This window comes from Monopterus albus, unplaced genomic scaffold, assembly GCF_001952655.1.
Source record: "Monopterus albus unplaced genomic scaffold, M_albus_1.0 scaffold223.1, whole genome shotgun sequence".
NCBI classification, from domain to species: Eukaryota; Metazoa; Chordata; class Actinopteri; order Synbranchiformes; family Synbranchidae; genus Monopterus; species Monopterus albus.
Window position 1 is genome coordinate 1,251,371 of NW_018128103.1, and position 10,680 is coordinate 1,262,050.

The 10,680-nt window shown below is 39.7% G+C and overlaps 1 protein-coding gene across 5 annotated transcripts in view; it reads right to left on the reverse strand.

Moving 5' to 3' along the window:
* Nucleotides 1-10,680, reverse strand: part of LOC109971390 (ras and Rab interactor 2-like) — a 65,291-nt gene that overhangs the window by 40,683 nt on the left and 13,928 nt on the right. For all 5 annotated transcript variants that reach the window (XM_020619615.1, XM_020619613.1, XM_020619612.1 and 2 more), the window contains 3 exons: nucleotides 5,334-5,434; nucleotides 1,893-2,103; nucleotides 1,136-1,247 (listed from right to left, as the gene is read on the reverse strand). In XM_020619615.1, the coding sequence (XP_020475271.1) occupies nucleotides 1,136-1,247; nucleotides 1,893-2,103; nucleotides 5,334-5,389 (379 nt within the window). In that variant the 5' untranslated portion in view covers nucleotides 5,390-5,434. The remainder of the gene's footprint in view (nucleotides 1-1,135; nucleotides 1,248-1,892; nucleotides 2,104-5,333; nucleotides 5,435-10,680) is intronic.

Below are 10,680 nucleotides of genomic sequence, written 5' to 3' on the forward strand. Positions count from 1 at the left end.
AGCCATAGCCATAATATTTTCTTATGTTTAATGTCATGACATGTCACTAGAGGTTGTGTTAGAATGTTTTAGCTACACACCACATAATCAACAGACAATCACACATTGATGTTCTTCATGCTTTGACTACTGCCATGGCCAGCTGCAAAGCTGGCACTGGGAGACGTCACGGTTTGGTGTTCCTGTGTAGAATGGGGCTAGCCCAACCAAAGTGATATAATGTATAGGCCTGTTGTGGTTCAAGGTCTTTCATCTTTCAGCTACCTGCGTGCATGTTGGAGGTGAAAGATACCTGAGCGTGTAATGTTAATTTTTACCTGTGTTCATTGAATAAATCAGCACTGTTTTGAAGTTACTTGGACTGCTTCGTCTCTCAGAGTTAGCGTGGTTAAAAATACCGGGTACAACACTCTTCCTCGCACCACTCCACCAGGTTAGCCTGTCTCCACATGCTCCCCTGCACACTGGATTGTCCTCTCTGACTGAACCATTACCATCATCAGTTTTCCCCTGTTTTCAGTGTATTGCATTCTGGGGCCTTCTTACCTCTCTCTCGCTCCCTGGCCTAAGAGAGAGCCTAACAGCTTTACACATTTCACAGTACAGCACTTTTCTTTTCAACAACAATGAAGACAGGAAGAATCCAATAATATGATATACTGTACATATGAAATAATGCACTTCCACGTGAGGGGCAGTGGAAACAAACACAGAATTGAGGGTGAGTGTTACACTGTTCAGTGCATTTCAGTAGCTTCCTATAATGGAAAATTTCATCTCATATGTTTTCATTTTCAAACAGCCCTGGTTACCCTGAAAAAGAAATTGTGTAACACATCCATATTTGAAGTGAGTAAGACACATTTAGAGGCACATAAATGGAAGTAGGAGAAAACCTAGCTTTTTGGCTTGAACTGATCCATTTGATTCGTTCAAAAAGTAGTTCATTGCACTGAAAAAACAACTGCTATATGTGTAGTCTGTAAGTCATACTGATTCAGGTCTGTATGATAACTGCACTCTGCAGTCATTCGACTTTCCAATAGTTCTTGTATGATGTTTGCTGGAAATGCTGCAATTCAAAGGAAAAAAAACGACAAAAAACAAACACACAAAGGAATTCTCAGATGCTTACTGTACTGGCTCTCCTTGACAGGGAAGTCTTTAACAAAAACTGCAGTCTCTTTGTCCATACGTAGAGATATGACTTTCCTCTGCAGGCTGGCTGACTTTCTCACGATGAATGTCTACAGGCCAAAGGAGAAAACATCTAATTAGAACATACAGTCACACATTGCTGCAGAACTATGTCATGGAGATCTGTGAGGGTTTTGTGATAAGACAAAGTATGTCAATGTGTAAATTTCTTCCTATATATATATATTTATTCATCTGCTTTATATTTAGGATTAAAACAAAAAAAGACAGTGGAAGACAATATTACAGGTTTATTATATTAGTGTGAGACATCAGTTACAATGCTGCGACATTAGTGGTATCTTTGACTCAAAGTTCCAAAGAGGCTGTACATGGACTGTAAACATATAAAGTCTACTTTTTTCCTGGGGGGGGTAATCAGTTGCTGTACATCCTATCTCTACAACCCTACCCATTATACTGTATATGAACATGTTCTCAACTAGTCAAACATATATATAGTTGCGATTGTATGTTAAGCACATAAAATGTATTTAAACTGTGTTAGAGAGGTATTAATTTGTAGCACAAATTTAGGAGGCTGTATTAAAGTGTTGTATTATATTGCATTCACTGTACACATTCTGCATTTACTGTTTCCACTTGTGTATGTTTATTAAATTTTTAAACCAAGGTGATAGTGTTATGTCAACAGTGTTTGACACAACAAACCACAGTTGCTTCTTCTTCCTCACCCCAGTGGGTTGGTTCATCAGTATGCATGTAGCATCCTCATAGCTGAGGCCCAACTGTAACCACATTGTATGTGTATGCACCAATCTGTCCAGAACACTGAGCTGCCGATGGAGAGATTCATATCCTGAATCCCTTGTTCCAGGTAGCCTTGCTTTTAGCCCAGCACAAGGTGAAGCCTGCAGGAAGAGACCTCCAAACTCTTCAACCAGCCTGACAACAGGGACAAACAAATATTACATATTTCACAATATCAGCATTAAATGTTGTAGCAAGTGCAACATTCATCAGAATGAGAGCCACTCAGGTGTGACGGGAACATCTCCATTAATCATGGGCTTTATTTTGGCAGGATGAAAGTAATTTCTCTAGATGGAGAGGATATAAGATGGGGACAAACTTTATGTATATTGGAACTTAGAGTCCATGGCATGCTTTTCTTTACTTTTGACTTATCTACAATGTTACAACAGTGAACTCTAATCTTAGACGTGACCTAGAAAGTCACTTTCGGCTTTTTCCGTTTAGGGGTCACCACAGCGACTCGTCACACTGATGACTCGCATGTTGACATTTGGCAAGTGTTTTACGCTGGATGCCCTTCCTGACGCAACCCTGACTCGAACACGGGCCACAGTGGCGAGAGTGCTGCGCCTTAACCGCAAGCCTACTAGGGACCTAAAACTCAATAAATGAGGTGTACATATGTTCTAGTATTTCTCGCAGAAGCAACTCGGTTTATACACATCTCACAAACTCATGCTTGCCAGACTCTTTTCTAACAAAATTAAGTATTAGGTGATAGTTTAAGGATTTCCTTGAATGGTCACAAAATCCAGGCCGTTGCATGTTCCTGTGAGCTTGCCTGATATCCACCAGTGCCTCCACCATACTGGCAAAATGTTATATTGCCTTTGTTTATTATCTGCTTTCAATAAAGCTTATTTAAAAAAAGACATCCACTGGTGGCATTGTAAAAGCGAAATTTTTTGACTACTTCCAGTTTTCTGGATATATTTTCCCTCCTCCTGCTGCACTGTGACCAGAGGATGTGGAGAAAAATACAGGGCCTGAGGTTACTGCATGTCTGGGAATGTTCTTGTACAGGGATTCACTGTATTACCTGACCGGGTCTAACCTACAAGCAGCTGGCCAATGAAGCCCCCACAGTGGTTAGTGATCAGCTCATCAAGGCTGGATTCCCCTGGAGCACAGTACCTGTTTGTTTTGACTGCTTGAGGGGTGTATGTGTGCTACATGTGATGTGTTGCTGGTTAACCAGTGGATTATCGAACCATGATGTTATTGTCGGTGCTACGCTACCTGTTGGAATTAATTTCACTGCTTTGGGACTGTATGTGGTCATGTGGGGGAAGATGCAGTGACCACTGGTTGCATTTACCGACCTTGGAGCTACTTGAGAGGGAGTGATATTTCCACTACTCAGTGGGACTTAATGGTAAGTTTAAAAAAAACGCATGTTGCATGTCTGTTAATGCCTTGTTTCTGTAAGGTTAGAGAGAATTGTTGTAAGGCTGGAGAAGTTACTATGTCTGCATTATGCCAGTTAAAATATGGGGTTTCTCAACTACACGCTTTGTTTAAAGTGTTACACATCTCTTTTCATCAGTACATATACCGTTGTTTACCTATGTATCTATGGAGGAGATATTCAGATTAATTAATACTGTTGCGATTGGTTGTGCTGTCCACTTTTGACACAACACCGGCAACAGGAGTTGTGTGCATTCATGAACTATCCTCTCATTTTTAGGAAGAGGCTCTCTAGTTTTATCATTCTGAAATAATTACAGACTATTTGGAGTTATGAGGAGTACCAAGATAATCTAGAGGTACCCAAGATTAAACAGTAAATTGCTGTAAATGAGCAAAATAAGCATGCCAGGGGCACTTTTAAAAGATTTTATATGCTATGCAGAATATTTCCATCTAAATAAACAGACCCAAAAGTACACAAAATGAATCAACGATTCTATCTCGTTTAATTTAAGGAAATTTATTATCAGCAGTAGAGGAGGAATTCTGAAGCTTTATGCCAGTAAAATTAACAAAAATACACTGTAAAAATTACAAGTAAAAGCCACACATTGCAAATTCTGCTTTAGTAATAGGTCTGAGTGTTGTTAGCAAAATATATCAAAAGTAAAAATACCTAATACTGCAACACTGTCCATATGTGTGTTATCTTATTATATTATATCACAAGACTATTATTAATATTATTATTGTTGTTATTAAGAATATTAGTAGTAGTAGATTAATATGTAAGTTGTATTTTACTTCAGATTTAGGTAGAGTTAGGGCCCTTTATTAATTTTTTTTTTTGTGAAGCAACAATTGATATTAGCTGTCAAATAAATGTAGCAGCCTAATCACTTCCCTCTGAATTATATTAGAGTAGAAATATACAGTGGAATAAAATGAAGTAAATGTACAAATTTACTTTCCGTCAGTATAGCAATAATAATCTACTACTAGTAATACACTACAATTCACTCCACCACTCCAGCAAACACTGACTTCACCACACACAGACACACACTCACACACACTAAATAAGCATGTACAAACTTTAAATGTGTAGGCAGTAGACTAATGTGTTAATGTTTCAAGTGCTGACAGTAAGAAAAGCAAACATCTGTTAAACCGCTCATGACTAATTCAGTGACTTTTACATTAATGATTTTAAAACAAGTAACTAACTGGAATTCATCAGTGTATCTCACACACTGCCAACAAGCACCTTTCACACTTCCTCAAAACTTGACAGGTACTTTCTGATTTCTAGTGAAACTATCTTAGATGAGGAATTAATCATCAGAAGCATTAAACAGTCCAGGAAACTGTGCTGAGCATGATGTGAATTCAGCTTATACACATACACATTATGACTCTTCTTTGTGCCGACTGTCAGTGATTTGTCTGGAGTTAAGTTTTTTCTATTAGTTTAAGATGTCATTTTTCAGGTTCAAAGATTAATGGGAAAGTGACCACAGGCACTACACAGCAGTTTCCAGAGAATTTATTAGTCTGTCATGCTATTTGCTGATTCCTAACATAGGTCTGTGACAACTATGTGTCACTATTTGGTCATCCCACACAACATTATACAAAACAAAACAACAAAGGCCTGTCAAGAGCACTCTCTGCTGGTAGCAATGGTAAATGGTCCTATACTTGTGTATTTATATTTATATTTCACACCACTCACCCATTCGCACTCCCAAACCCTCACACATTCACACACTGGTGTCATCACCAGTGTGTGAATGCCTGCTGCTCAGGCAGCACAGGCAATGGGGAAGTGCACTCCATAAAATGAAATGGCAGTACTGACTTGAGCATTGAAAAGTATCTACACCCACATACACACTGTAAAAATAAGTGCCCTATACACAGACACAGACACAACTTGAGCTCACCCAAAGTGTGTATCTGTTTTCTGGTCTCCTTCTGCAGGCTCAGTGTTTTCCCCCATCTCTTTCTTCAATATGCCTATTTCCCAGGCAAACGAGTCGATCAGCTGCAAAGAGATGGACCAAATGGTTTAGTCATTTTAAGAAAAAAACAGCCAGTCAGAGATCAGTCACCATCAAAATAAATCTATGTATCTTTGGAGGCCTTTTCACTCTCAAGAACTGTGTTCTACTATTTTTCATGGTGTGAAATGGCTCTCATTTCTACAAGCTTGAAGATGTGTGGGTGTGTAACAGAGTGAGACATTCTACACCCTGCCTAACCACTTCCCTACTGCTTCTCACTGACCAACTAGAAGTACTAAAGAGGAACAGCTGGAGGAAGCAATTCATAAAAGTCTCTCAGTGAACAAACCTTCAGGTACAAAACTGTCCCAGGACACAGAAATATCTCTACTGATAGAATTCACAGGCTGTTACAGGCCCCATAGACCTAGCAGAGGTCAGCTTTCATCATTAGGTGTTTAAATCTATGGTAGGCTTAGAACAATACTTTTCACAATGTTTTATCACACAAAAGTAGTTTTGCTAAAAGCTAATTTACATTGTTTAATTTGAAACCATTTTGTTGCAAATGGGGTGATGGATCACAACACATTAAATATCTAATTTTAGCAGCTCCGGTTGTGCCTGGGAGCAATAAAGTGGTGCAGTAGTTAGCACTGATGCTTCACAACAAGAAGGTCCCAGGTTCCAACTTGGCGGTCAACTGGGACTTTCTGTGCAGAGTTTGCATGCTCTCAATGTGCCTGCAAGGATTTCTGTCAGCCCAGTGATAGACTGGTGACTTGTTCAGGATAAGCAGTATAAATAATGGATAGATGGAGCACAAACAAAAGAGAAACAGAAGGAAACAGCTATTCTTACTTTGTTTCAAGATAAGAAAATCTTCCAGCATCTGTAAAATTCACTAATAAACACACAACTTGCTTATATAATTTGCACAAAAACCAAGCCATAACAAAATATACCAATGGCATCAACACTGCTTGTCACATTGGCAACTCCACCACCACTTTCCAACAGGGGACTCACACTGGTTGCACAGTTTGATTTCTCCTCAACACTAATTACCAAGACAGAAGGAATTAGATCTATTATAGCCATGCTGAATTAGTGTATTTACTGTCCTTTTCTTCTAAAGAGGATGTGTAAGCCTTTCTAAAACAACTCACAAGACTACGAGTTGACACTGATTCAATCTCTAAGACAAACACTGAAAATATATTAATGTAAACACAAAGATGAGGTTTGGAAAACTAACATTACTAACAGCCTTCACCTGTATGAACCCTGATCTGACAGCAATACCTCTGTATCTAGAAAAGTTTCATTTTCAAAATGTAAATTTATCTGGTTTCTCAGTCTAGCTTTGTTCTTTTACTAGGTTAAATAACTTATAAAGAAAGAACAGGAAAGTTAAGAGCTTCATCTCAGATGTCTCAGTGCAAACCTGTGATGTTGTGATGTGTTTTTGATTCATAGGAATTCTGTCTGCAATAATTTTCCAGACACAGCAGAAGTTCTGGCACAACTTCAGCCACTGTCAAGGTCAGTGGTGCCTGCAGGATTATATTTGAAAGTGCTTGTGGAAGGGTAAATGTTATTTTGACATCTAACTCATTATAACAAGATACTTTGCTTATTTTTGAAAGATACTTTTACATTAAAGCATATTTTCCACATTATTAAGACATTACAACTATTTTCTTGTTATAACAGCATACTGTAAGCTATTTTGTAATAACATACTGTATTTTCTCAGAATAACATGAGCCCTACACAGCTTGGATTGAGTGCAGTGTGCATATTGCCTTTGAGCAGCACTTCCATAGTTCATCCAGTTCAGCAGCCTCTCTCATCAACAGATAAACAGCCTTCCATACCAACTTTCCACAGTGATCAGCGTTGTTCTTGATCTGACACTTAAAATCATGCACAATAGTTAGTCCACAAGATAAGACATGACTGTGACTCATGAGCAATAAGTAAAAAAAATACACAACCTGCACTTGTCCTAATGATGTTACAGGTATTATTGAAAGCAGGTAAAGTCAGTGTGTGGCTTCTGTCACTCACTCCAATCTACAGAGCTCACTTTAGGGAACAGAAATTATGTCATCCACTCTAGGAGTGTGCAATACAGTACCATATTAGATAGCTCCTCAGGCCATAAATGTAAAACTACATTTCTCTATTGTACAATGACCACCAGATGCAGTGGTGTTAAACTTGAGTAAAATCATTTAAAAGACGTACACAGGGTGCGTACAAGATTACGGATGCAGGCGCTACTGGTCAAGGTGCACAGACAAAAAACTAACTGGAAAACAAAAAGTCCAGCAACATCTGCAGTGTTTTGAGCAACTTTAATAAGAAGACCAACACGTCTTGACTTGAAGCCTTCATCAGGGTCTGTTAAAGGCACACAACAGAATCCTATAAATACAAATAAAAAAGGAAAAATTTTAAAACAACCAATCTCATACATGTCATGTCATGTTAATATTTAGAGACCCACTCCTATGGTAAGTTTCAAAAGGGCAAAAAACACAAGGGACAGATTTGTCAGTGCATATCATTATCCTGTAGTATCTAATAATGAATTAAATGTTTGACCTCTTCAAGACCATTTTAGTGTGGAGCCTGAAAAACTGCCAATACACAAAAGATTTCAAGTCTTTTAACCATCCAGTCAATGGGAAGTTAATTAACACAAGGATCTTATCACCATCCAGTCAATGGGAAGTTAATTAACACAAGGATCTTATCACCCCCCCTCCTTGAACCGCCACCTTATTGTGGTGGAGGGGTTTGAGTACCCGAGTGATCCTAGGAGCTACAGTGCCTTGCGAAAGTATTCGGCCCCCTTGAACTTTGCGACCTTTTGCCACATTTCAGGCTTCAAACATAAAGATATAAAACTGTAATTTTTTGCGAAGAATCAACAACAAGTGGGACACAATCATGAAGTGGAACGAAATTTATTGGATATGTCAAACTTTTTTAACAAATAAAAAACTGAAAAATTGGGCGTGCAAAATTATTCAACCCCCTTAAGTTAATACGTTGTAGCGCCACCTTTTGCTGCGATTACAGCTGTAAGTCACTTGGGGTATGTCTCTATCAGTTTTGCACATCGAGAGACTGAAATTTTTGCCCATGCCTCCTTGCAAAACAGCTCGAGCTCAGTGAGGTTGGATGGAGAGCGTTTGTGAACAGCAGTTGTCAGTTCTTTCCACAGATTCTCGATTGGATTCAGGTCTGGACTTTGACTTGGCCATTCTAACACCTGGATATGTTTATTTGTGAACCATTCCATTGTAGATTTGGCTTTATGTTTTGGATCATTGTCTTGTTGGAAGACAAATCTCCGTCCCAGTCTCAGGTCTTTTGCAGACTCCATCAAGTTTCCTTCCAGAATGGTCCTGTATTTGGCTCCATCCATCTTCCCATCAATTTTAACCATCTTCCCTGTCCCTGCTGAAGAAAAGCAGGCCCAAAACATGATGCTGCCACCACCATGTTTGACAATGGGGATGGTGTGTTCAGGGTGATGAGCTGTGTTGCTTTTACGCCAAACATAACGTTTTGCATTGTTGCCAAAAAGTTCGATTTTGGTTTCATCTGACCAGAGCACCTTCTTCCACATGTTTGGTGCGTCTCCCAGGTGGCTTGTGGCAAACTTTAAACGACACTTTTTATGGATATCTTTAAGAAATGGCTTTCTTCTTGCCACTCTTCCATAAAGGCCAGATTTGTGCAGTATACGACTGATTGTTGTCCTATGGACAGAGTCTCCCACCTCAGCTGTAGATCTCTGCAGTTCATCCAGAGTGATCATGGGCCTCTTGGCTGCATCTCTGATCAGTCTTCTCCTTGTATGAGCTGAAAGTTTAGAGGGACGGCCAGGTCTTGGTAGATTTGCAGTGGTCTGATACTCCTTCCATTTCAATATTATCACTTGCACAGTGCTCCTTGGGATGTTTAAAGCTTGGGAAATCTTTTTGTATCCAAATCCGGCTTTAAACTTCTCCACAACAGTATCTCGGACCTGCCTGGTGTGTTCCTTGTTCTTCATGATGCTCTCTGCGCTTTAAACAGACCTCTGAGACTATCACAGTGCAGGTGCATTTATACGGAGACTTGATTACACACAGGTGGATTCTATTTATCATCATTAGTCATTTAGGTCAACATTGGATCATTCAGAGATCCTCACTGAACTTCTGGAGAGAGTTTGCTGCACTGAAAGTAAAGGGGCTGAATAATTTTGCACGCCCAATTATTCAGTTTTTTATTTGTTAAAAAAGTTTGAAATATCCAATAAATTTCGTTCCACTTCATGATTGTGTCCCACTTGTTGTTGATTCTTCACAAAAAATTACAGTTTTATATCTTTATGTTTGAAGCCTGAAATGTGGCAAAAGGTCGCAAAGTTCAAGGGGGCCGAATACTTTCGCAAGGCACTGTAAAAATTACTGCAGGTAGTGCAATGTAGGCCTAACTTCACAAAGGTTTATTCAGCTACTGTACAATGCTGACAAAATACTAAAGTACAGCTAAAGCTTATATATGTAAGGCTCCTGACAAAGGATCTCCCAGTTCTCCCAGGTCATTTTTCACAGAAACACCTTTTTATATTACAGTCCACACCAACAACACAGTAGTTTTGGAAAATAACTAAGTACATTTACTCAAGCAAGCTCCTGGTACTGATGGTACACCTCTTTGTTTTGCCTAGATTGTTCAACTAAGGAAGAAATGAAACCATATTACAAACATCTGATACAGTGGCTGTGAATGGTTGTTAGATCCACTCAGACACAGAGGTGAGCGAGTCAAAAAAAGGACGGACCCAGGTGGCTGACTTCAGTGCAAGTAGTGCTCGGTTTATTTACAGTGATATCTTACAAGGAAGTGAATGACCAGGTTGAAGTGGGACCGGGTGTCAAGCCGCAGAAGGTGAATAACAGTCAGTGGTGGAATGATGAGGGAAAGGCCAGGCTGCGGACGCTGGGACTCACTGCTGGGCTGGTCGTGGTGGAAGGTTGCTGAGGAGACAGAGTTAGTACATGCAGTTAATGGGAGACTGTGCATCGACCTGCGTGCTGGAGATGGTGCGGGATTGAGGAGGTTCGTGGTCCGGAGAAGCAACAGAGGCGAGGAGGCTGAGACAATGGGGCACAAGACTGGAACGGGGCTAGGGCGACAAAAACGTGAGTACAATATAAAGCTAAGAACAACGAGAAACAAACGGGCCTGATGATACTAGAAAGAACTGGCAGGGGAG